This window comes from Porites lutea, chromosome 4 (genome assembly GCF_958299795.1).
Source record: "Porites lutea chromosome 4, jaPorLute2.1, whole genome shotgun sequence".
Lineage (NCBI taxonomy): Eukaryota > Metazoa > Cnidaria > Anthozoa > Scleractinia > Poritidae > Porites > Porites lutea.
Genome location: NC_133204.1, coordinates 45,003,616 through 45,030,119, shown reverse-complemented (window position 1 = coordinate 45,030,119; position 26,504 = coordinate 45,003,616). Strand labels below are relative to the sequence as shown.

The window sequence follows — 26,504 nt, the reverse complement described above, 5'->3', positions numbered from 1 at the left end:
ACATGCCGTGTAGACTACGAGCAGTCTCTTTTTTCGCGCGTCTCTCTCGCGCACGTGCACTCCCCTTACTAAACCGGAAGAAAAAGAGAGACTGCTTGCAGCCTACATGCCGTGGAGTGCGTTAGATTTTGATTTGAATATTTGATTTCATGGGCAAACAGTTTTACCGGGACTTTCGAGAGACAGGCCTCTCGAGGGTGCGTCATCTCGGCGTGATGTGTTCTCTGTAAATAGTTTACCACACCCTTACTCGGTTTTTATGTTCTGCTAAGTGTTTTTTGGTTGAGTAGCTGGCCATGCGCGTAAGAAATACTAGCGTACACATCAACACTCTAAACAAAATCAGCCTCCTCCTCAGGCGCTTCGTTTGCTAGAGGCGAGCGCGAAACGCGAGTGACTGACGATAAAGCGCAAGTGACCATGGGAAAGTTACAGACGGCAGGCGAAGCCAGTATCACCCTTGTCTCCTTCCCGCCTTCCTTTGCGCGCACATTTTCATCGAGAGAGAGAGAGACGTCTGGGTACGAGGTAGGCACGACTTCGTCAGGGTGGGTTGGTGGGTCGTTCTTCAAATCTACCCGCTGGAGAGGAAAACCGTGCGAGAAAATGGATAATTTTGCCATGTTTTTCCTTCTCCTTTTACACATTCCTCAACGAAAAATATGTATCGCATATTATTCAAAGTTTGGACTCAAAGTTTGAAAACTAAGCAGGATTATGAGCGCTGCTGTGAACACTCCTAAGTTTTCTTTACATCAGTGTTCAAAAATTCTTTTCCTCAGTAGTCAGTGGTATCTTCAGCTCATAAGTTTAAAACCTCAAGTATTTGTGAGATGGGTACGAAGAAGTTGGAAAGAATCACACTGAAAGTTACTTTAATGTTTTTCGAATCTCTTTCATAAATTTTGTTGTCTACAACTAAATAAATTATATACAATTTAATTGCTATCCGTTTAAAAAATAGATAGGTTTGCACTTGAGCTTGACAAAGACTTGACTTGTTGTCAAGTCATCAGAGATCTAATTCTGTGTTAAAATACGTGGCTCTATAGCTGCCTAAAATTTATTTTTAAATACTTTATATCAATTTAAGTGTCCTATAACAAAATCAAGGTAATCAGTACCTTTTCAAAGTCACACACCTTGTACCAAGTTGAACCACCCAAGTCATTTTCCCCGCCCCCCTACATTCTTTTAAAATCTTTCGAAACTGCCGAGATAAATTTGGTTCTGATCGACTGCAAAATAATCTGTGATCCATCTATTAAGCTCTCTGCCGGAAAATGCTGTGAAGAACGCAGATGATCAGAAGGAAATGATGCTTTCGAGTTGCCCTAATAGTCAGGTGGCTAAAGGCTCAGATCTATACAGAGCGAACAAAAGCACCAAACTTTGCATGGTTGTAGCTTAGGGCATGTTAGTCAATATTAGGATCGGTGCCCACAGCTACCTCTTCAGGATTTGCAGCAACTGCTCGCTGAAGTTCTTCAACAACCTTCCATGATGGGTGCCCTGTGCTGAAAATTACAATCCCTTGCTTTTTGCCAATTTTTGATGAAAATCACATAAAAAGGCAAGTAGATGGAAAAAGAAACTGTATTAATACTATTATTATTGAAACCGATGACTAAAACAAGCCAACTTAATGATATAGCAATAATGATATACACTGGTGGGTGCCCTGTGCTAAGACTATCAGTTCCTTTTTTTGTTACTATTTTAATGAAACATGAAAATGAAAAAAACGAAATCGTATTATTATTAAAACCAATGACAAAAACAAGTCAACTAAATGGAAAATCCAAGGAAAATGTTTTCAGACGCGTATTCAGTCCCAAATGGCGTTTCAAGATGGCGGCTTGAAGGTTGTTGAAGAACTTCAGCGAGCAGTTGCTGCAAATCCTGAAGTGGTAGCTGTGGGCACCGATCCCAAAATTGACTAACATGCCCTAAGCTACAACCATGTAAAGTTTGGCGCTTTTGTCCGCTCTGTATAGATCTCGCTAAAATTTTGCACTAAGCCACCGGACTATAAGCTTCTCTTGAAAAGCGAGGCTATGCACAAAGCCATTGATATGAAAATCTTTTTTTTGGAATTTTTATGCAAATAAAACTCATTTTCACAAGAAAGGTTTCGCACTTAGCCTCGTTTTGAAAGTGAGAATTTTTGGAACTCGGAACTCCCTTTAATTTTTCTCTTCTGACAAGAGAGCTCGTTCGCACTCTGTCCACATTTTCTAACGTAATAAAATGTTACATTATTTGTAAGATGGCAGATTCCCAAGAGGTTGGGAAAAAAGTACAATTACTTTAAGGTTAACTTTGCTTTCTTTTTACCCCATTAATAAAATTATCATTAGTTGCACATCAAAAAATACACTTCTAAGCCCAAACAAAATACTAAAATATTGCATATCTAACATAAGGAGCTTTATAAATTACATATTTCAGAATAGACAAGAGAAAATGAAGGATTCCCAGAAAGCAGCAAAGTAACCGTACAACCATAATTATCAATCAAGCGATATGGTTAATTCATAAGAACGGGGAATGAACAATCAAAATAAAGACTGCTTGCAGTCTTTCTCTATTAAAATGCTGATGATTTGTGACATGCATTTTGGAGCACAATACTTACAATTTTTCCAAGAGGGAATGGGACCACAGGTAGCCCAAGTTTGAAATGTGAGCATCTGTAAGTTAGTTATGCAACAAATGGAATATAAGAATTTGTATGAAACGAGTACCAAATAAAACAACACTGAGTGAAAAATAGCTTTATACCCCACTTTGGTTTGCTTCCCTTTAAATGTCAAAATTTTGGACTCTGCCCATTGATTCAAAACCACTGACCCAGTACGAAATAACATAAAGCAATGGAAAGAACAGTCTGTTTGTAAGTCAGTAGCCTAACTCATTTACAAATCAAGTCAGAACCACCATAAAGCATGGTGAAAAGCAACAAAAGAGATTACTGCTGAGTGGCTTTCGGGTCAGATCTTAGGGAACCCTTCTTTACCAGTCTTGCTATTCTAACAAAACATTCAAATTGGGTTCCCCTGATTTTTTCTTTCTACTTCAGCTGTTTCTAGGTACTGTCTGTGAGTCAAAGGGCTGCGTATACAATTATATTGTTTCACCTCAAAAGTGACCTCTTGCCTTTACTGAGAACAAGCTAAAATAATTTACATTTTTTTTATTACTTTATTTAAATAACCAATTTGTAATTTGGTAAATTCATTGTTTAATGTATTACAAAGGCCGTGTCAAGTCTGCCGATTTATTAGTCCTTTGGTTAATATATTTACTACTAATGAATTAAAGAAACCAGTCCCATGCAGGCAATCCCAGCTATCATCATCACCATTTGCTTCACAGACTCCCTGAAAAGAACAAAATATTACTCAAGAAAACAACAACTTTAGAAAACCTAGGCACAGTCAGAGTTCATACTGAAAAATTGCAACTATTTTTCATGGACTTTTCAAGGACCACATTAAATTTTCAAGGACCACCTACCAGGAATATAATTTCACAGAGGGTACACAAATGCACATTCCTAGTCTATTCTAATAAGGCTTTAAGGTTTGAACTGTTTGCGTCACCAACTTCTCTACATTTTTCAGTTCACTTGTCTTAAATTGATAGTTAATTATTGCATAAAACATTTTTTTTTTATTTATAACAACTTTATTTGTAATAATCAATACAAAAAGGCTGGCAACAGGGAGGAACTGAATCCTCATGTAAGAAGCACTTTGTGTAATAATCAATACAAAAAGGCTGCCATCAGGGAGGAACTGAATCCTCATGTAAGAAGCACTTTGTGTAAATAAGCACTTTGTGTAAATAACCTTTAATTTCTCTGAGCTATGATTTATAATTATTCTGTCTTGGACAACCAAAGAGCATCAAAAAACACTTTCCAGGTGTCCACATTTAAAGTTGAAGAAAATTCAAGGAATTTTCAAGGACTTGCACAGAAATTTCAGGACTTTTCAAGGAAAAATAGAGTTCAGGGACTCTTCAAGGACTTCTCCTAAAATTCAAGGACTTTTCAAGACTGTGCGAGCCCTGACAGTGTTAGCACGAATCCAGACATTTTGAAAACCTCATATTGTGCCACCCAAATTTGTGTGGACAGGGGCTTTGAAAGCTCTAAAGAGCAGTTTCAAAAAGATGTAGTTTCCGTGAGTGGATTCACTGGTTGGTGGATGGAAGAACAATTTTTGTAAAAAAAATGCAGTTTCAAAAATATCTGGATTTGTATTGACGTGGCCTTAGAGAAGGACGGGCCCCAATTTCAAGCATGCAGTTGTCTTAATACATTTAAGTTCTACAACTGTCCACTTTGGTGTTGACAGTCTGATCAGCTTTTAGAGGGACAAATTGTTAAGAAAAGTGTGGCTGGGCCTGTGACTGCTGTTAATGCATGGGACTCAAACTTTGTCTCATTGTCTTGTTCTGCTAAGCAAGTTTAAGTGCATGGCTTGACAAGTACCTTGGTCTTGTCTCCTGTAGAAGTTCTGGAACAATAGTCACCATTGCAATGTAGATAAATCCTCCTGATGTAAACGGAAGCACCCAAGCTGTTGAATCTCCTGAGTTGACAAAGAAAACACATTGATTAAAACTGACTTAAATTCTAAAATTTTCAAAACCATACAATATTTACTCCACTAAGCAACACCCTGAAATAGACTCCACAAATGTCATTACAAATGGGACCTTTGCTACAGTCAGTAATGCTAACACGGTAAAAACTTTGACAAATTTCATAGAAAGAAAATTGAACAGGATATCACAGTCTCAAAGATTAGAAAAGACATGGAGTCACAGTATACACAGAAATCATGATAAATTCAAGAGTGCATTCCTACAACAAGGAATAAATAATATTAGAGGAACAAAAATTACCGGCATGCTCCGCTACAAGACCAAAGACAGCTCCACAAAGACCAGCTGAGGCAGTTATCATCTAATGTAACAAGACAATGTAAAGTTCAGATTATGAAGAAATGTAACATCTTCAGCTGAGATTATAACTTGGATTTTTTTAAATTAACCTTTTAAGCTTCAATATCCACATACAAATTCTCCAAACTGATCTCTATACATTTCCTATAAGAATGAGTTGAGAGAATGTGATACCAGATCAAAGTATTTTCTCTTAGGTGATCATTTTCTTAATTCTCATAACCTCATCTCATGACAATCTATGGATATCATTAGGAGAAAATTGATGTTGGTCACTATTGGGACTTAAAGGGTTAAAACATACTTGTCCCAATGCAGCGTCCCATCTTCTAAATCCAGATTTCAAAAGGATAGCAAAGTCACCAATCTGCAATTTACAAAGTAAACAAAAAAGCAGATAACATTAAAGTAACTCACAAGAAATTTTTTCACTGTAAAGACATTCATAAAAAACCGACAATTCAGGCGCTAACCCTTTGACAGAGGGGTACGAAGAGTAGCAGTCATCATTGTCATCATTAGGTTGGTTGCCAAGCAGTGGGCCAGTTTAGTTTGAACAATGACCAACTCATTCACAGCCATCAGGGCCGTCACTAAAAGCCGGGAGCTGGGTATTTCCCCCGGTTATTATGAGCAAGTCACCCCTGGATCCTTTCATAGGAAACAAATGGAACATAGAACCAATACTATAGAACTTTTTAGCTGTTAAATTCCTACATACTAATAATTGCATATACCAAAAAAAATCAAAATCTTAGTGACAACCCTGACCATTTTTAAACTGTGCTGCACAGCTGTATTACCTCATGTGGAATTTCATGAAGAAGGATTGCACATGTTGTACACATGCCCACCTGAAACAAAGCAAACAGTTGTCAGACACTGCACATCATAATGCGCTCAATACATGTACACTTCTGTCAGTAGTAATTGATCTCTAACTTGACTTGTGTGGGCACCAGGTACCTTGCAGCGCTGTAACAAGGTCTCCCAAGAATGAATGAAAAAACAGTCAATGGACAAAGTTAACAATGAAAACTGGGTCTGATGAAATTAGAGATTTTATTCAACAGGTGCAAGGCTACTGGAGGGCAACCACTATTTTGGATGGCATGCCTCAGTTAATAAAACTAATACTACAAAACAGAGTTTGATAAAAGCCAAATTACATGTATAACATAATTTTCTTAAAACTCTTTAAGATATACTCTATCAAAAGACAATAATTATTACCGGTGAACCTTTATGTGCGACGACCTCCTATAAGCGACCACTTATCCAAAACACCAAAATATTCCCAGTCTAGCCTTAGAATTGGAACCTCTTTTATAGGAACACCTCCTGTAAGTGACAACAACTGCGTTTCATGGCTAACAGACCTCTTCTCAAAAGTGACCCCCTCTGGTATGATTCTTGTAAAATGACCACATCTCGTAAGTGTCCACCCAGTCTTTGCATTTTGGGTGGTTGCTTACAAAAGGTTCGATGATAAACACAGAAGGAAATTTCCAAGTAGCATTTATTTTGTGACAAATACTGGTAATATTATTTTGCAAATACTGCTGTAACAGTAAGTAGAATTGTACAGAAACCAATGAGATATATAGGTGGATTGGAGGGAAAAGAAAAGGCTGAGTGTGGAAAAAAAGCAAACGGTTGTCTTGAGAAAATCTGATAACCTGCAAGATTTGTCAATCTAACTGCCTAGATTTTATGTACTAAAAGCAAACCCTGGTGTAAGATCAAGAGTCAGAAAGGACATGATTCCACACAACTCATTAACTGGAAAGACTCCAGCCTACATAGTAATTTACGTAATAATACGTATAGAGCAATATTTTTGCAGGGAGCCTACTTCAACAATAGGAGCTCTTCAGAGGGACCATGCTATGGTGAGGACATAATACAAGACTCTTCAGTGGGGCCTGCTGTAGGGCTCTTCAGTGGAGGGTTAGATATAAAAAATGCTTCAACTGTAACTCACCTTTGTACTAACAACAAAACTGCCGGCTACTGCAAGGCCATGAGTAAAATTATCTATAGAGTTGGCAAAAAGATTAAGATATCCCATAACCTAAAATCAAAAGAAATCAAAATAATGTTTAAGAGTAGTCATTCCATGAAAAAAGCAAAAAATTACAAAAATAAAAATTTTATCTATTTTTATTGGTGGTACATTACAAGCACACATGTATTGCTTTTAAGGCTTCTAGAACAGAGAATATTACAGTTATGAATTTTACAGGTATATTACATTTGAAGCGCACTTGTTTGCTTTATGGTTTACATAACAAGAAATGCACAACCACATCCATCAAGCATAAAGAACAATACAATCCGTATGGATTGTAACATGCTGTACACTGATGTAATAATGAGATGCACATTTCATATGTGCTCAGAACTATGGACTGTTAGCAACTGTTGACAGTTTGTATGGAGCACATGATCCACTAACTGCTCTTAACAGTCTGTAACACTGCGGCAGTATTGGACATGACTGCTTGTTTTACTAAGGGTTTTCCCATATAGGGTTCATAATTGGCTCAGATACAGGTTGTAGAAAGTAACACAATGTAATTACACGCTTACAATGTAAGAGTTTGTGACGATTTTGTGACGATTTGTGAAACAAATAAAATTATTAACTTACTTTGACATTTTCGTCTTCTGTATCAGGAGGTTCACTAGAATCTGCTTTTACAAAAAGATGAATAAAGAAATATTTATTAAACATAATATATCATCCGATTTATTATTTGCTTACCTTCAAACTTATAATAATTATTATTATTATACCATTAAAGAAGTCAAAAAATTTGAAATGCAATAAATAATTCTTGGAATAAATGATAAAATTACTGTAAAATTCCGAAAATAAGCCCCGGGGCTTATATTTTTCAAAGGCCCTTTTTGAAGGGGTTATTTTTGGAGGGGCTTATATTCGGAGGGGCTTATCTAAGGAGGGAAATTTGTGTTTCAAAATCGATTGGGCTAGCCTTATAGTTGGAAGGGAATTTACCGTTTTTGCTTTGTTTTACTTTGTATTTGAGGGCAATTTCCAAGTACAAGCCCCCGGAGGGCTTATATTTGGAGGGGCGATTTAACACAGGGTTTTTTGCATTAAGAGTTTGCGGGGCTTATATTTCGAGGGGCTTATTTTTGGAATTTTACGGTATTATAAAGTATTCAATAAAGTGTGGACACTGGTCCTCCTAATATATTAAACTCTCTGGACTCTAGTTTTTGAAATCTTAGTACTGATCCTATAAAATGCCCAAAACAAGAAGCATCATAAATAAGATGAGTACTGTACCATTCCTAAGAGCAAATCAACATTTACATGTATCTTAGCTAAGTGGTGTTTAGGCAGACACCAATGAGCCATTTAAACAGGAAGTTTGTGTCTTCTTTGGAATGTTTCTAATTTTAAATCATGTCTCCTCCTTCTTTTTATAAATTGCACGAAATGTATTGTATGCTTGTTTCATAATAAGGTAGCCTGTTAAATGTACCCTAGAGTGGTGTTTCCATGTTGTATTAGAGCGGTTTTCATTTGAGTGTCGAAAAGTAATTGGTTTTGCACTTTCTACACGATGCGATTGGCTTAAAAGATTCGCGCCACCTTTTCATCCAATCAGAAGTAAAACCAAAGCCAATTGTGACGCGCTCGCATGCATTTTCCCGCGCTTTGCGTCAGCCACATGTAATTACTTCGAGTTTTGATTGGTTCAATGTATTGTCTGTGTCCTATGTGATTGGCCAGAGTAATTACTTTGGTTTTGGTTTTACGACACTCAAACGAAAACCACTCTAAACTAATGAAACCGGATTGTCTAGGCAACCAAACACAATAGTGAATCAAATCCACACCATACATTAAATAAATCAGTCCAGCTCATCCTTGATGGCCTAGAACTGTTATAAGACTATACTTTATGTTAGTGGTGTGTTGATCATCAATCATAATCAGTAACCGACCAAAATCTTTAGCAAATGCCGTAATCTATTATGGAATACGTTCAGTTGAACTCACAAACCTAAGAGTTCTAGATTGGAGGCTCTAACCATTGAGCAACTAGAACTCTCTGACAAGCAGGGATAAAACCACTGATGTCCTTTTTCTGATGGATTTTGTGTTTTTATGGTGTTATAAAACATGGTAGAGCAGCTCCTGTCCTACATGAAATTCTTATAAAGAGATTTTTCCAATTATAATCATTGATCGATCAGGTGGCCAGGTCAGTCCAATTATTTCCAGTGATCGATTATGAAATCTGAGATTCTCATCCCATTTATGAACACTAACTTTGTTTCAGCCACATCATTAGGAACCTTGAAAAACTAAATCAAGAACATGCTTTTCAAAGTATTACCTGCATCTGAAACAGTATCAGCTGATATGTTTTGATGACTTTCTTTGCTTGTTTGTCTCGGTCTGACTTGAGAGTTTGTCAGGTGTTGTATTCCATTCATAACCACATTCCCATTGCAAATGTCTCCATTTGCCTTTGATTTTGTCACATCCTTGTTATGATTAACATGTCCGTTGGAAAGAGAACCATTTTGCATAGCCATCGAACATGTCTATAAATAAAAAAAAAGACAAATATACCCTCTTTATTCAGTAGCAAGAAGTCAGATTCTCTGTCCAGCAAGGGCAACTTTGAAATAATGCGTATGACTTTAGACGAAATTGTACTCCACTCAGTTAAATAACCACTCTTTATCAGAATCATGCTCATTTGGGCATGATTTGAAGGATATTGTCCCAAGAAGAAGGTGTTAGTAAAAGTTGTCTATGTCCAATTAAATTGATGACGTCACAGTAGAATACAAGGGATGTGGATCCACGTGGTTACGGGTACAAGTAATTGAGGTGTGCATAGGTTAAGCATACCTTTTCTGTACTCTTGGTATCTTTCTTTGTGCACTCATCATCCTCCTTTTCTCCAAATACTTTCTCCAAAGTGAGAAAACCAAAAATTCCAGTAATCACCCAGAAGCCAATGTAGAAATGATTGCTATGTGGATCCCCGCCTTAAAATAAGAAAAGTACTCTGTTTCTATACAACTATTGTCATCATTGCAGACTTGTTATATAACAATAGCGCTTCACAGATACATGTAGTTAGTAGTAGTTAGAGCTGTCAGTCTCAAGATGAAAAAATCACAAAAATTTTACTTATTAGAGAACCCTTGTACTGAAAAATATACACACTGTAAATTGTAGTGCTAGCATTCTCTCTTTAGGTATTTAAGGCCAAGAAACCCACCCATTTCAGAAATGACCAGAGAAAAAAGTTGCCACAACACTTAAAAATTATGAAAATGAAAATGACATTGTCCGAGAATGAATATGGGCTCTTTAAGTACACTGCAAAACGTGCGACTGAAAAAAATATATTGGTTAATTCAAATCAATTCTTGTTTCTTATCAAAAGAGGCAGAAGGATGATGACAATATGGGGGTCGAACTGCCCAAAGCAGCATGTAAAAATCACAACGTGTGTAAAAACACTGTGATTCAGGTGTTGATTTACATGTAGCACTGATCAAAGATCTTGCTCGGTGAGACCTGGCTGACAAAAAAAAACAGATGTGGGGTTATTAGAGTTTTGTCATGTAACTAAAACTGAAAGAAGAAAACATTACCATCATTAACATGTCCCCATGCCTCTGGTAAAAGATGAAGAAAAACATCTCCAAGTAAACCACCGACGGCAAAACTTAACAGCAACTTCAGATGATCAGCAGTTACTGCAAAACACATAACACCACATGTCCAAAACAGTATCATTATTTTGAGCACTGACAATAGAGAGAAGTATGATATCATGTTACCATGGTACCAAAACTTCTGGATCAGAACAATAGGGAGCTTAAGCGACAACAAAGACGACGGCAACAAAAATGGCAAAAAAGCAATAGGTTTATATCAGCAAAACAACTTTGCATGTGTATCATGCATTTTTGTACATTTCTTAGCAGCTGTTATATGACTGCAACAGGAAACTTCCTAATTTCATGTTCCCGCATTATGGAGTAGGTGACCACAGCACAAAAGCTATCTTTTTTTTTCTAACCTTAGATACAATTTTTTTGGATAATTCACTCCCACAAAATGTCGCCAAAATTTGACTAATTTAATGAAATTAAATAAGATCGCAGACATTTGAAACTGTGCAAATTCAAATTCTCTTTTAAAGTGGCATTATCAGTTTTTGACATCCAAAACTTTTGCCACCATGGCAACATGATGTAACAACTTCTCCTTTCTATTTGCAGAATGTACTGTGTATTTCTGTGTATTGTTTATTTGTATGTGTATGAATTAAAACGGTGATGAGTGAAATAAGCGAACAATTTCATGTGTGTTTTTTTCCAAAATCTAATAATTTCCCAAGCCATTAGGGGGTTGGGATTTTCTGTGGCTACTGTGAGCATGACCACTTTATCTTTGCAGTTAGGGTGTCAACTACGTAGGGGATTGACCACATTAGCTCTCACCATGGCTGTTTAATGTGACCTCAATAACTGCCATTGGCACTAGAATGTTTAGAAACACCAAGATTATGTGTGTATGCTCCAAATTGTAATTAATATTCCTGTTCCTGTTCCTTAAATTGATGTTTTGTGTTCAAATTATTCCTGTCCCAAAGCAATAGTTTTATCAATAATTTTATTACAACAACTATTAAAATCTTTTGAATTCTGAGAAGCAATGTCCCCATTATAAACCAATGAAAGTGTGACTGGAATTCTCTTTCTTAAAATTCAATCACATAATTATTTGCCTGCATGGCAATTTTTAAAAGAAGAAAGGGGAAGGAGGAATTTGGGCGTGCCTGTCGCGTTCACACGCACCCAAATTACTCCTCCCCCTTCCACTTTCTCTTTTAATTTAATGCCTGTTGTGCAGGCTAATCATACATCTGTATTGACTCCTTCCTGAAAAAAACATATGTAAATAAAGTAAACAGCAATCCAAATATTATGTTTTCTCGGTTTTGAGTGCATGATATTATTCCAGGATAGAGAAAGAGGTGGACCTCCCAATATTAATATAACCACACAAAACTACAACTTATGTCATCTAATGCCCTAGCTGTACACTTCAAGGAGTGGTCTTTCCTTGCAAAATGCCTTTTTAACTACTTACTACCCCCCAAAATGATTTTTTAAATTACAAATATCTTACCTAAGTAATGTGGGAGCAACTTCAGAATACCCAGCCACATTATTTACATATTTGTCGGGACGCTTTAAAGAAGGAGGTATAACACAATAGGCACTTCTGTTATAGAAGTGGCCGGGTATTCTGAAGTTTAGCTTGTTCTTTTTATAAACCGTTTCCTTTAACGTATTGTCATGCAAATTTGTTTCTTGTCTGAAAAACAAGAAATGATGGGCCAAACAGAAATATTTAATTTGGAACAAATGGCTGTATTTAAAAGCAAGCATGTGGTAATCATAAAAAAACCAGCAATACTTTGATAAAACTTACTCCAATTCAAAGGAGCAATCGATATTGAGGCTGGACGTACAGCGATAACATGGAAGTCAACAACATTCCATATAAATCGCTGCAACGCGACGCCGACAGAAATTTGCATTTAATAACAAAAGACTTTTCTCTTTTAACCAGACAGACCCTTTATAAATAAGCTTTCTGCATGCGTCCTGCGACATTTTTTTCTAAGAAACGTGCAAAATGCATGCGTCATGTTTTTAGCTTCCAGGGGAAATATGAAACGACTAGTTAATATCATGTATCAAAAAATAGTTATATAACTTATCTGATATTAAAATATCACACGCACGAGCTGACCTTTTCTTTACACCCATGTATATTTCCACTTGCGACAGTTTTTAAAAAAATAGTCTCTCAACGTAAATTGAGGATAACATGAAAATTAAGCCTTACAATTTAAATTTGTTCGATCATTATTTGCATTAATTCTATGAAGAGTTCTCTGGATTGCTTAATAATGAAAGCTTACATTTGTGTTAAAACTTCGCAGTCAGCTTCAATAGCAAATATTAAAGCAAAATAGCCTTTCTGAAAAGTAACTCAAACGAGACAAATTTACACATCAGCCATAATTTCAAGAGAGCCGTAAGTCATGTACACAATGTCCTATTCATTAACGAGAACAGCTGATGAAACCGCGTTCGATATCCCTTGTACTTTTGCTAGGATCAAGTTTCTTCTTAAAAATTTCTTAACACACGTTAGTTGTAACCCAATTCAAATTGGTAAAGAACATTCTAGTTTTATCATTAACTTATCGAAACCTTCTTCCAAGCTGAAATTTTATTACACCGTCACGTAATTGTGGAAAATACCCTGACAACAAAAACGATATCGCGCGATTCGTTGCATAGCAGTTTCTTCTACGATACAGAACATTTTTTTCCATTTCATGAACGCTTACCTCCTTCTCGCAAAGCATGGCCCGCTTCAACGGGAATAACAAGGAGAGGAAAGATGCCACACAGTCCCACAAGGATTGTTGCTGGAATAGAATACAACCACGCTTCCTTGTTGATGAAAATTGTCGAGAGATCGGGTAGAAACTTACACGGTTCAAATCCGAGCCAACTCGGCTCTGGCTCTGCTCGCGTTAGCTTGGCATTTCTCGGAATCGCACGGTGAATTTTAACCATAGCAGTGTCAGAGACAAAAACCGACAGCCATAGAAAAATGAGGATGAGAATCCAAGAAATCTTCGCCATATTCCAGCAAAACTGAGGAGGCATCTAACCCCGCACCAATGATTTCCGGACTTTTAGGGCGATTCTGGTGGTTTGGTGAAAAACTTGAGCCTGCGTTATAGTGTCCTTATTGTAGGTCCGCAATCAGTCGATCAGTCCACAGTCAGCCGAGCGGTCGAAGAAAAAAACGATGTTATGAAGTCTTCCTTTCTCGCTTTCCCAAATGAAAACTACTAATAAAGAAACGTCTCGGAATACTTCATTTCCATACAACTGTGTTTACTAACTGATTGAATGTGGTGGTAAATTGAATTTGTTTGCCTACGATCGGTAGCCTAGTTGCCAGCCATTATCTGCCCAGTTTATCTGTGACAATTAGAAACAACATCTGCTTTTGATGAAAAAATTTTAAAACGTCAAACCCCTTCTTATTTGTCAAGTTGTAACTAAGAACACCTCATCGTTTTCGTTTATCTTTCGCTCAAACATTTGCAAAGGACCGTCACTTTACATTATTTGGTGTTGTTCAGTTGTGGTGACATGTTTTTTCATATTGCTTTTGATCTCAAGCTGAAATTTCTCCTTTTTAACATTAGAGCCTATAGCTGAAGAGAGTGAGTTTCATTCTAGTTTTCAATAAGTTTTTAACGAGAACAAGTCTGACTGCTATGTGCCCAATAGGCCGCCAAAAAGGGTACCTATTACTAATATTCGGTAAGACAAAACTAACATTCATTAGAGGCTGCAAAGAGCTAAGTAAAAACCAACCTTAAACGGTTGATTAGTCTGTTTCAGATTGTTAAGCGGTTTTAGCAATTAACTTTACATGGACAACCGAGAAAAGCCACAATTGTTTGAACGAAAAAACTGAAAAAGGCTTCCGTCTCACTCGTACCAGTAAGATTTCACTAATAAACTTCATCATAAGGCAATTTATTTTCATAACAATAAATGGCTCAAACGTCCTACTGCCTTGCGGTTTTTTTGGTGTGTTTCTTCTTTCGTGGCTCGTAGTCTTCGTAAAGTGTTAAGAGACACAGCCGTGCGAAAGCTGAACGGAGGTCGAACAATCGTTTTCTCGTTCGACCCCACGTGCGGCCGTATAAATACGAACCAAAAACGAAAATCACACCTAAAAAACCACCAGCTGCGCAGCTAGCTATTGCCGCGCCGAACTCCAAAGACCGAATTTAATTCGACTTTAACAAGGCGGTGGCACCACGTTTGAAACAAAGTCGAGCTACTGACGTGCCGGCACAATTTATATAAAATGCATTAAAATTATAAATGCCGTGTGTCCCCTCTGTATTAAAATAAAAAGAAGACAAGATGATTAAACCGGTTTTTAATTTTATGATCTGTTTTTGGCAACAATTGACTGAATTAAATTCGCATCTGAAACCAAGTCGCGCTAGCCACAGTCGTGCTTCTGATCACTTCAAAGCCAGCTTGACCACGCATTTAGCACCACATTTGAATCAGCCCTAATTTAGCCATGACAGTCGTTTAATAGAGGTGTACACCATCTGCTTTGCTTGATGCTTGAGTCTTTCAAACAATGTCTAGTAGTTCTTAGCTTTTTACATAACCTGATAAAAAATTATTCAGGCAGACACTGAGCAGATCCTCTAAGATTGCTCCCTTATAGCTTATTAGTGTATTAAGGTTGTGGGAACCCAAGAGTGTGTTTAACCAAGATTATGGCTCTTAGTTTCACTTAACCATTTCAGTCACCCGCGGGCGTTTAGGTTATCTGATCGTTAAGCAGCGAATAGGCGAACGCGAAAGTTCTGAGCGGGTTACTCCTGATTTCAAGTAACGAGGGGTGAGTCGAATGGGGGCAAAAATCACAACCCAAAAAAATCCCTAGGGCTTCCAATAATACCCCAAAATTCCTAGGACCAAAACTAAACCCCAAAATATCCTATGCCGAATTTCTGAGCCTTAACAAACAAATTTTGTTGTTCTTTATTCGCAGAACTACGCGATCGGGATACGCAGAGACTACCACGAATCTTCATATTGTTTTGAATACCTAAAAAACCCTGTCCTTTAACAGGAGTCCATAACTTAAATCAAGCCACCTAAAAAAAATAGCAAAATTTTCCTACCCGCCAAAAAAATCCCTCCTGGGGCTGTAAGCCTGAGGGAAAAAGGACAACGTTTGATTATTTGAAATGAGTTCCTTTATCACCTCTGTCATTTGTAAAAGAAAGGGGAGGTAAATATTTTTCAGAAGGGGAACCTAAAAACTGGGAATGAATACCGATCAAATTATGGACGGTGTCCTCATTTGAAAGGCACTTATTAAAGTACTCATTTGAAAGTCATCTAAATGGCACACTCATTTTAAAGGCACACTTTCGGTTGTACCCACCCCCGGGTATCCACCATCAGTTTTAAAATATAGCTTGGTGTAGCCGGAAAGCTTGTTGAATTTAAAAGGGCTACATTCAACACTAGTTCTAAAAATCACTTAAAATATCATGTTGAATACAAACAGAAAAGTAGGAAATAGAAACAAAAACCGCACTTCCGGACAGATGTTGATTGTACTTCTCACGGAGGGTAAATATTGGATAAGACTAGCTTTTTGGGGGGGCTCGTGAAGTGAGAATAAATAGAATTATTTCTGGCATATGTGGGAGTTCATTTCTCTGACCAATATTTGCAACCCCTTCTTACACTCAATACTGATCGGCATCCAGAAGTTCAACAGTCAAGTGTGTTACAATATCCCGATGAAACGGATTTGAAAAAAGCATATTCTGCTGTAAATTTAACTCGAGAAAACAGCAGACATTTCTCGACGACACTGGTTTCCCCGCGAAATGACCTCATCCATATTTCATCTCGAGGGTAAACCAGTGGTGGCTACAGTAAATTTTTACTCTGGAAACGATCAATTTACAGCAATTAAGACGAAATCCATTAGGAAATTGAGTAATTTTAATTTTCAGTGGACAAAACCCTTGTACCAGAATAATTCGATCATATTGCATTCGGCTTTTTTCACTTTTGAGAGCTATGAATGTAATATGTTATGTACGAAATCATCTTACGCATGACGATTTTACCTGTGTTTTCGCAATTCCTGTCAAATTTGAAATTTATTTTCTCTTTGGTGTTATTTCATATAACTTAGTACATTTATAGCCGCTCAAAACTGTAAAGAAGAATGCGATATGGCTTAAAATATTCTTGTACAGGGTCGTTTTGTCCATCGAAAAGTAAAATTAGTCAATTTCCTAATGAATTCAGGTCGGTCTTAATCTATCACCGCAACAGCTAATGTAGATTTCAAGTGGTGTTCTCTCCACGTCAGATTGTTATTAAAAAAAGAAAAATGACGACGACGACGACGGCAGTGGAAACGTCGCTAAAAAATGAATTTGCGTTCTTTCAAACTTAATCGGGTCCATTTGGACCCGCTCAATATGTTAATGCAGGAGACTTTTCCTGAAGATGAATTCTTAAGGATTTTATTCAAGTTCAAAAAGAGGAAGGAAAATTTCGTCGTCGTATGTCCACGTCCTCCAGAAAACGTAACTTTAGGAGGCTTCACGGAAATGTACTAAAAAGCGTGACGCATGTGCAGAGCTGTTGTTTTGATCATTAAGCCTATTGTTTTTTGAAGTTGTCGTCGTCGTGGTCGTCGTCGTTGCTTAAGCTCCCTAGTAAATGCGAGTGTAGCAAATAAGAGGTTCGACAGAAAATTTTAATTTTGTCTTCGTTTGTCTGGAGTGAAAAATCATACTCTTGAATGGGAATCATGGTAAACTCTAAAACAATGTAACTGTTAAGGTACAAAGGCAACAAAAAAGTGCAACTTGTCTTACAACATTGCTGCAAAACCAGTTGAATAGCGATGTGGTTGCGCGTTTTATCACTCACATTAATAATCCTTCCTTACAACAATGTTAACAGGCTTAAAGGGTGGTAAAACGCGCAACGTCGTTTTTAATTTCAACTAGTTTTGCAACAGTGTTGCAACACAATTGCACCTTTTTGTTGCCTGTTTTTACCGAAGCTTGTGAGAACACCAAGGCAAACCGAAAATAAGAGTTTTACACGAATTTATTTTTTTAAAATGTTTTTAAGGTACGGTCAAACAGGCAACAAGAACGTGCAACTTGTCGTGACTTTTTTTGAAACTTTGCTTCAAAATGAGTTGAATAGCGATTTTGTGCGTTTCCCACTATGAATCCGCCAAAATTGTTCTGCAACAAATAAGGTTGTTGCAGGTTGCGAAAAGTTGCCTCAGAGAGATTAGAAAGATGTTCTTCTTTTTGCAACAAAATTTGTACAAAATCTGTTGCGCCTTTTACCGACCCAATTCAAACTTGTTTTGCAACAGGTGACCGTGTATTTGCACAACTTGCAACAACTTGATTGGTTGTAAGGCAGGTCGGAACGCGAAGGGGTAGGGGTAGGGGGTGAGAACGAAGTTCCCTCCTTATTTTGTTCCCGCTCCCTACTTTACTATCTAGACCTCAGTGTGGTGCGAGATAATCAGGACTGTTATTTAGGCAATCGCAATCACCCGCAAGATATCTACCTCGCTGTCGGGAAACGGGTAGGAGAGAAACCTGGGAACGAGGTTGGCGGTTTATACGACTGAGTTCTGTATAGAGGGTGATACCAAAGCTGCGTGGAAACGGACACAACAACTTCCAACATTGTTGGCCGTAGCTAAACGGCTAAACCGGTTTCCAACTTTGCGCAACAACTCCCAACAACATGCAACGGGGTGTGCAAACGGACGCGACATGTAACATTCAACAATGTTGGGAGTTGTTGGGCAACAATTTTGCGTCCGTTTGAAGGGCACTGCGCAATCACTCGACGTCATCGCCTAAAGTAGACTTCCAGAAAGCAACGACTGCAATCAACTACAAAGTGAGACAAACGACAACTTTATTACTCTACATCGCTATTGTACAAATTGAAATTTGATTTTTTATTTTCAAAAAATTTTATTTTGGTTAGCACTTTACGCGTTGTCAGTACTCATAAGTAACAGCGTACATAGTCAAAAGTTACAGCAAAGTTTACATACACTTATATAAACACCTCTGCAAGCCCTACATTCTCTTGTTTTTGTTGATACATGCCGTTTTAGAGGCAGTGTTCATGAAAAAAGTTGCAAGCGTTTCCCTGCGAGCTACGCCGGCAAACGTTAGGAAAACGAGCAAAAATGTGAGCTTGCTCCTCCTTATTCTCACCACAAAATTTGTGCCAGAATCGGCGTGGAACACTTTCAACGCAAAGTTTGTAGTAGGCTCGCCGAGGAACAATTCCAGCTCAACGCAGGTTAGAAGAGACGTTGTATAAAAATCCTCATTCTTGCAGAATGTTTTTGGTGACGTTGGCAGTTCTTCTAGACAAAGGTTTTTTCCTTTAGTGCTGCTTTCGGTTGTGCTCTGATTAAAAGAGCATTTACCTGGCCATCACGAAACAAGGGCGTGGTCCTCAAGCAGTCCAAATTAAGATGCAAGCAGGTCTCATTTAGGTACGAGAGGTCTGCGGAGTTCATTAGTAAGCCACACTGCAACCGTCAAAAGCGAAAGAGCCCCGGCTTGATGGCAGGCAGCCAGGTGAGTTGGTACATAGTACAGCAACGTGAGAATACCAAGGCTAACCTGGAAAAGACAAAGAAAGCGAAAGATTGAATTGAAACAATTTTGAGCTATTTTGCAACAAAAGGGGACGCAGACCTAGATGACACTTGCTTTAAGGAGTCTGGTCAATAAATATTAAAAATTAACACCAATATCCTCCAAAAAGTGATCGGTAACGACTGTGAACAAGGCAGAGCCTTAGCTGTAGCTGTAGCTATACATGTCTCTTTGCGTAAACTCCCATGTGGGTTAGCCTACGCCACAGACGAAACTAAACTTCTCGGTTCAGTCCGTCTGCAAAACAGCACCGAAATCCTTGTTCTGGGTCCTCACCTGTGTACCAGTATTTGTGTATGCGCCATGATTGACATGATTGGCCTGTTAAAAAAGCCATTGTTGATTTGACTATCAGTATGAAAGTAAATCCGAAATGCCTTTTCGGTAATTCGTTGAGTCCGTTGGGGGACCACAATAGAGATCTCGGCGCTTCTTCGCAGACGTCACTAACCGGCGTAAAATTATGTCTGCGACGCAGGCTAAATGTGGGTCACCTCTCCCCGGGTTTTAAGTGTCTACATGTGGTGTATCATTTCTGTAGCTTCCTCACCTGACCAGCAGCCACCCCCAGCAAGCAATTTAGTGCTAGATGGGCTCTTCCTGGCAGTGTTAGAGGCCTTGCAAGAAGAAACAAGATTGCGACAGATGACACTGTGGTTGTACCCTGTAAAAAAATTACCACTATTAGAGCTGTCACAGCAAGAGCAACTTTAAGGACGTTCAAGGATGTTGCACCCCAAAAAATGAGAATTATTTGTTACTCAACTGATATTTTTAAGGAGGGGTAATCAGATGACTCTCCCACCCAAAATATGTATTTTTAATAGAAATAATTGAAAAAATGTAGCCTGAATTTAATCTGATTACATGTACTTCGAGTTGTTATTATTGAGGAGAAAATGACTCGAAGCAATTGGATGAAATTCAGGTTACGAAAAAATGTGCCTTCTGTAAATGTGTGGTATGACAAAAATAAATTTGCTAAAAAAAATGAATTAAACAGAAAACTACTCACAAGAATTCTGTGAACAAACTGTGTTGCAGTTGGGTTTTCAAAGAAATTTTTCCACTTTGGCTCAAGAGCGAACAAATCGCTCGGAATCCATCGATCAGCCATCTTGGGAAAAGAGTTATAGACCAGACCTGCATCTAAGCCTGCAACAAAGGCACCTAAGGAGGGAGGGGTAAGGAGCTTTAATCAATAAGTTACTTGAGTGTCATCAGTGCTATTAAAGTTCCCTTTCAAAGAACAACAGCAGCACTTGCATGCATTGTACGTAATGAGGCCCTGACTCAACTTCATATAAAATGAGCTCTCTGCAGTAGCAGTCTCTCTTTTTCATTGGTCTGTCAAGCAAAACGTACAGCAAATGACCACCTGTGTGACGGAAGGCTGAGATGGGATAGGCACCAAAAAGACACTTTTTTTTCTTTTTTCTTCTTGGGCTGCCACCTTCATTTCTCACCTTGACACTCAAGCGCGCTTGCACTCCCCCCACTAAATCTGAAGAGAAAGAGAGACTGCTCACAGTCTATCTCTACAGATAACAGATGAACAAATTTTAGTCTAGACAGACAGACTTGTGGTGGAAATGATAACATAATAGGGCATGAAAGAAGTCATTAATATTCATATTTTTGATTTTCCACACTATTTACTCCAGTCCCACTGAGCATGGAGGTTCTACTGTGTAGGTTTCTATATTATTTTTGACTCACCAGACACTGCGGTAAAACCCACAAAACCTTTGCAAACATGAGCAAACCACCTGACCCGTCTCAACTGGGGTGTCATGACATACTGGAAAAAAATAAGATAATATTTATGGTAAATTTGTTATTAAAGAAGGTGGTTTGCAAAGCTAACACAATGGCCACAAGATTTTTCTGCTCTGATAAAGACAGCTCTATAAACCATGCCACCAAAAAAATACAAGGAGTACACCTGAGAAACTTGTGTACTAATTTACCTTTGGCCTTGGTATAAACTGACAGAGTGCACACCACACCAAACCAGCATACAGAAGGAAGGCCATTGAAAGGTGAGCTGCAAGTCGATATTGGCTCACACGAGGAATTTCTGTCTTGCTAATCTTTTCTTCATCAAGTCCACTTTTTACCATATACCAGCCGAGCAAACCCTTAAAATGACAAAATACAAACAATAATATTTAGCAGTCATAGGGATATGAAGAGATCATTGATGGATGTCAAAAGTAAGTGTGTAAGTAACAGCTTTATCAATGTGTTAATGTATTTAGTTTTCACAACTAATTGGGGACACAACAAAAAAATTAAAATCATTTACAAATAAGAGATGACAAGAAAAAGTCATGTACTTGTTTAGTTTAACTGCTGGCCATTTTGTTGCTCGATGATACCACTTTAATCACAACTAAAATAGAATTCTCCAATCTTGTTGGCTATTATACACTGTGGTAGATGTTATTTCCGCATTTGCAGCATAATTTATTGGACAGAGTGTGCAATGATGAGAAAATGTACTTGATATTAAAGACCAAATTTGACTCCACTCAGTCCTATAACCATCAGGGCTGTCATTAAGAGGTGGGGGCCGGGAATTTCCCCAGGCAATTATGAACACAGCCCCTGGCTACCTTCAAAGGAAAATAGAAGAAATATAGAACCAAAAGAAATACCAGGTGTTTGATTCCCGCCTATTTCTTGTATTTACCCAGCAACTTAAAATTTTAGTGACAAACCTGACCAGTATTTACAGTGTACAGCAATGGCAACTCTAGTGATGAATATAACATTCAATGCAGGGAAGTTATAAGTGGACAGGCGTAGATGAGAATTACAGAAATTATTGAGACGTTAAACACTAGAAATGGCTGAAAATTGTAAGTAATCTTACTTGACACATTATCAGTGCCCCAAACACCCCAACTCTGATCTTCAGTCCTTTGTTAAAATAACCTTTATACCAAAAGTAAGCAGCAGGAAGATAGAATACAGCACCAACCAAGCGACCCCACATCCTGTGAGCATATTCCATGTACCAAATCCATTTAAACTCAGTCAAAGATATGCCTTGATTGGCACTAGTTAAAAGAAGAGATAAAACATGACAAGAAACATCAATGTCAATTTATTCAGAGATGACACTTCTGGATCTAAGGATGAAATCCCTTTAGCGGTTACTAATTTTACGTTTTGGGTGGTGATGTGTTGCCCAGGGCCCAGTTGTTCGAAGGCCAAGCAGCGCTAACTGACAGGGTTAAATTTTAACCTGGGTTTCTTTATCTTTTGTTCAAAAGCATTTTCTTGGATAATTTTCTCTATTCTTTTTAGAGCATCTTCACGTCAAATTGGAGACAAAACAAATTAAACTGAATTTGCTTTTTAAGCTTAAACGACCTGGCCCAGGTCTTCAAATTTAGAGTCATTTCAGAAAAAAAGTTGCATTCAAAGTATTACCTGTTCTAGAAATACACCAATTTTCAATACCTTATTGTAGGTGATTAAAACATGACTAGTATAAAATTGATGGTGAATTGTGGTGGTTGGGAAGAAATATCCATGGCGTGAATGTCCATCCACTCTGGTGGTCACAGGATGATGATGATAATGAATAAATTAAAAGTTTCCATCCACTTGACATTATTATTGAACTTCACACTATAAAACGTTTTTGGCAGTGTTTAACGGTATCTAACTGTAGGTATTTTGGACAAGTACACGCACCCTCTATCCACATTATGATGGTTAAAAAATATACAAAGCTGCATTTTTTTTTTATGGTTTCCACAACGAGACAGTTGAGCACTTTTTTTCTTGAATGACCACTTTTTCTGCCCCTAGAACTAATCTGCTCTCCTCTGCTGCCTGCATATTTGATGACAGGTGGTCTTTTATGTCTGAAGCACAAATTGTATTCGTTTTTCTGTCTGGATCACTGTTACTGTCTCCATAACAAAATAATGATTGATTTTTTCATGTCTAGTATTTTATATCTGAATCGATGATATTTTATGTGAGTAAGTAAATATGTATATTGCTTTAATATCCTCTTTGTTTTGCTGCTGCTTTGACTAATAACTATTTAATGTAATTTTTTAAATTAAATGTTATTGCAAAGCGAGCCCTTTTGATGAGTTCTTTTAACTGTTAGGGCAATCTTCATCAATAAAATGATTATGTTTAAATAAAGAAAATATAGAGCAACAAGAGAAACTTACTATTTATATTCAGGATATGTCTGATATTTTGCAAACTCTCTCTCCCACTCTTCTTGTGTTCTTGGTGGCTTCATGCCTTTTATGAGATGCCAGTCGACCATGGAAAGACCAGACTCAGTGAGTCGTGTGACTCCGCCCAGCACTACAGAGCCTATCACCATGCCAGCACAACCAATCATCCAGTAACCTAGCAACAAAGGGTCACAGAGGTGGAAAATTAAAACAATTTGACCTTTCTAAAACAAGAAACCTGTTAACTCTGACAGACATTTTAAGGCAAACAATCATTCTCGTCTGTCCCAGGACTGCAAACAAAAATTATTCATCTTTTCAGCAAGGAAATATGGGCAACCAAGTTGCTACTAAAGCTGGATAAACCAGAAAAGTTGTTGGACGTACTTTACATTCACTTTGAGTATTTTTAGTACTATGTTATTCTTTAACAGAGCCTATCACCATGCCAGGCTGGCAGCCAGTACTCTAATTTTTAGGTTTAATATTTTCATTGCTGTAATTTATTTTTGAGCAAGAGTGAGTACAAAAAAAGATTGTTGTTGTTGTTGTTGTTAACTATGAAATGATATTTTTGTTAGTTTTTGATCTATCTGGTAATCATGTCTGACTGAAGATAGGAATTTGTGCCCCCTTTCAGTCAGAAATTCTCTGATAACTATTTGTAGCTCCATTGTCCAGTTGAAATCTGTTTACATACAGTAGTGCACAATAGTGGATCTAGACCTGGGGGGAGAGGGGGTAGTGGGGGTTGTGTCCTTGGTGAATAAGGCAAGTGCACTTTAGCCATGCGTACTATGGATGACAGCGTGGCTCTTGTCAGTGCACTTTACACTAAGCTTATTCCTACAGTCACTTATTAATAATACTTGTAGGTTAGCTTCTATTCATGGGTTATATTGTAGTATAATTGTGCTAAATTAAATAACTTACTCAAAGCTTAAGTCACGGATCCTACACAAAATGATTAAAGATAAATATAGAAATCCAAGAAAATGCAAGCAGAGAATAAAACTAATTTTTAAAAAAATAACAAAATGTGATTTTAATTTTTAAATGTAAGTTAGTGCATTTACCAGTAGTTACTAATCAGTTTTTCTTTTTGTAAAATGTTTGACAAAATGAAAGGTTTTTTTTTACCATTTTAGTTTATTTTACTACCCCATGGTACCTGTTATCCTAGTTCCTTGTGGTAGTAAATCTGCTGTTTTTGGTGGTGCAGCAGAAGCCTCCATTGTCACAAACTTTCTGCATTCCCTTGTCACGCTTGACAACTTTGTCTGATGGCAAAAACACAGTCAAATTTAAAACATCAAATTGAAGTCAAATTTAGACTGCGAGCAGTCTCTTATTTTCCTTTTGAGACATGGTAGAATGTGAGTACGAGAACTGAGGATACACGCGAGTGGCAAGCGGCAAAGCAGCGAGAAACGAGGCCGGAGCCCGAGCAGAGAAAAAGAAGAGACTGCGATGGGATCTTTGATCTGGCGATTTGCCACTTTTCAAGCCTCCTTAATTGCTGTTAATGACAGCCCTTTTTATTTCCCGTGCTTTTCCCTGTAAACAAACAGATTGTCTTTGATTGCCTGTTAACTGCTATTTGGTTTGGGATATAGTTCTCCAATTATCTGTGACTTGTTGCAATTATGGTGGCGTAATAAATCCTGAAAATCCCAAAAAACATGGGGTTACTGAAAGTAAGCGAGAAAGAAAGCAAAAACGGGAAGAAGCCTTTCATTTTTACAGACCAGGCAAACTATTTGAAATTGTTCTTTCATTGTCACGTACTGAAATTTCTTTGGTGCGAAAAGAGGAAATATTTTGACCGAGAATATAGTCCAGGTTCCTTGAAGACCTCAGTTTCCATTTGGAAACTGGAGTGCAGTTTACAGAACGTGTGTGTTCGCCATGTGCCGCAAAAAGCCGCTGTGAAAATTGGACTGCTTTGGGACTGAGATGTTTTTGTTGTTGACAGATTGACAAGTTGGTGAACAATCAAAATTTCTGTTTCGCTGAAATCGTAATTAAAAATACAATAAAACCTCCGCAGTCATCCTTTTTTCTCTCTCCCTGCACCAATCTCTCCTCCTTTTTTGCAAGTAATTCGCATAATGTTAACTTTCCGCTCACCTCGCATGGCTCTGAGGGAAAAAGGAAACTTTTCGCTCACCTCACATGCCTCTGAGGAACAAAGGACGACCGCTTGCTGTCTAAGAAGGAAGAAGCTTAATAATATTTAACACCAAAAATTACACTTACTTTAAGTATGCTGTTTTTTGCCCAAGCAAATGACTTCAATTTGCTGTGGCTGCATGTGGAAGAAACATTAACCTTAAAATAGAGCATGCAGATAAGTAACCAAACATGAGGGAAACACATTCCCAGTGAGGATTAAGTTAACAAAAACACTACTTCCTCAAAACAGCATGAGTAAGAAAGGACCTGTGTATATGGCGAAAAAATAAAAATTGTAAAACAAGTCCGAATTTTTGTTCTTTTCTATGATGATATACCTTTGTTTCCTAGAACAATGGCATGATTTCCAATCCCTTAAAATGTCTTTTTTTTTTTTAATATTGTCCAGAATTTAAGCTTTTTCAGCATTCGAGGACGGACGTTGGGAGCTTGGCTTATGTAATCCCTTTGTATGAGCCATAAGGCAGTGACTACAATAAAAATAATATTTTCTCACCAATTGCCTTGAAAGAACATTGAAAGTGTTCAGGCTTCTAAAAGGACATCCAATTCGAAGCATGATGATAGTTCCAAAGCTACGTGACAAGGAAAACGTATCCTTGAAAGACAACAAGGAAACAACAAGGTTCTTGGAAGCTGAAACCAAGTGGGAAACTGGGATGAGGGAGCTCTTACATGAAGTAGGGTTCTTGCAATAGATAGCCGCTGAACTCGGTTTGTT

The 26,504-nt window shown here is 37.7% G+C and overlaps 2 protein-coding genes across 4 annotated transcripts; both read right to left on the bottom strand.

Annotated features, from left to right (window-relative positions):
* Positions 1-858: 858 nt before the first annotated feature.
* LOC140933763 (zinc transporter ZIP13-like) lies at positions 859-13,801 on the bottom strand. 3 transcript variants are annotated; one of them, XM_073383400.1, is made up of 11 exons: positions 13,416-13,800; positions 10,633-10,737; positions 9,878-10,017; positions 9,354-9,564; positions 7,631-7,674; positions 6,962-7,051; positions 5,781-5,831; positions 5,282-5,344; positions 4,918-4,978; positions 4,502-4,601; positions 859-3,383 (listed from the first exon to the last, which is right to left on the bottom strand). In XM_073383400.1, exons 1-11 carry the CDS (start codon positions 13,738-13,740, stop codon positions 3,311-3,313), a joined length of 1,263 nt encoding a protein of 420 aa, XP_073239501.1. In that variant the 5' UTR covers positions 13,741-13,800; the 3' UTR covers positions 859-3,310. The 3 variants fall into 3 exon arrangements, with proteins under 3 accessions (XP_073239501.1, XP_073239502.1, XP_073239503.1); XM_073383401.1 differs by having other exon boundaries at positions 7,631-7,671; positions 13,416-13,799; XM_073383402.1 differs by lacking the exon at positions 5,781-5,831 and having other exon boundaries at positions 13,416-13,801.
* Positions 13,802-18,595: 4,794 nt separating this feature from the next.
* LOC140933762 (heme A synthase COX15-like) lies at positions 18,596-26,393 on the bottom strand. Its single transcript, XM_073383399.1, has 10 exons — positions 26,280-26,393; positions 25,847-25,918; positions 24,759-24,867; positions 23,576-23,762; positions 22,252-22,438; positions 21,344-21,514; positions 21,093-21,174; positions 20,389-20,543; positions 19,924-20,037; positions 18,596-19,337 (listed from the first exon to the last, which is right to left on the bottom strand). Exons 1-10 carry the CDS (start codon positions 26,340-26,342, stop codon positions 19,200-19,202), a joined length of 1,278 nt encoding a protein of 425 aa, XP_073239500.1. The 5' UTR covers positions 26,343-26,393; the 3' UTR covers positions 18,596-19,199.
* Positions 26,394-26,504: the final 111 nt, after the last annotated feature.

What these genes read in the sequence shown, in the direction of transcription:
- LOC140933763 (XM_073383400.1), bottom strand. Translation starts at nt 13,740, where the DNA reads ATGCCTCCTCAGTTTTGCTGGAATATGGCGAAGATTTCTTGGATTCTC. An exon ending in ATGGGGACATGTTAATGATG is followed by an intron (nt 10,018 to 10,632) that starts GTAATGTTTTCT and finishes TCTTATTTTAAG; the next exon opens with GCGGGGATCCACATAGCAAT. An exon ending in TCTTGTAGCGGAGCATGCCG is followed by an intron (nt 4,602 to 4,917) that starts GTAATTTTTGTT and finishes TTGTCAACTCAG; the next exon opens with GAGATTCAACAGCTTGGGTG.
- LOC140933762 (XM_073383399.1), bottom strand. Translation starts at nt 26,342, where the DNA reads ATGCTTCGAATTGGATGTCCTTTTAGAAGCCTGAACACTTTCAATGTT. An exon ending in ATGTTCTTTCAAGGCAATTG is followed by an intron (nt 25,919 to 26,279) that starts GTGAGAAAATAT and finishes CTCTATTTTAAG; the next exon opens with GTTAATGTTTCTTCCACATG. An exon ending in AGTTTATACCAAGGCCAAAG is followed by an intron (nt 21,175 to 21,343) that starts GTAAATTAGTAC and finishes ATTTTTTTCCAG; the next exon opens with TATGTCATGACACCCCAGTT.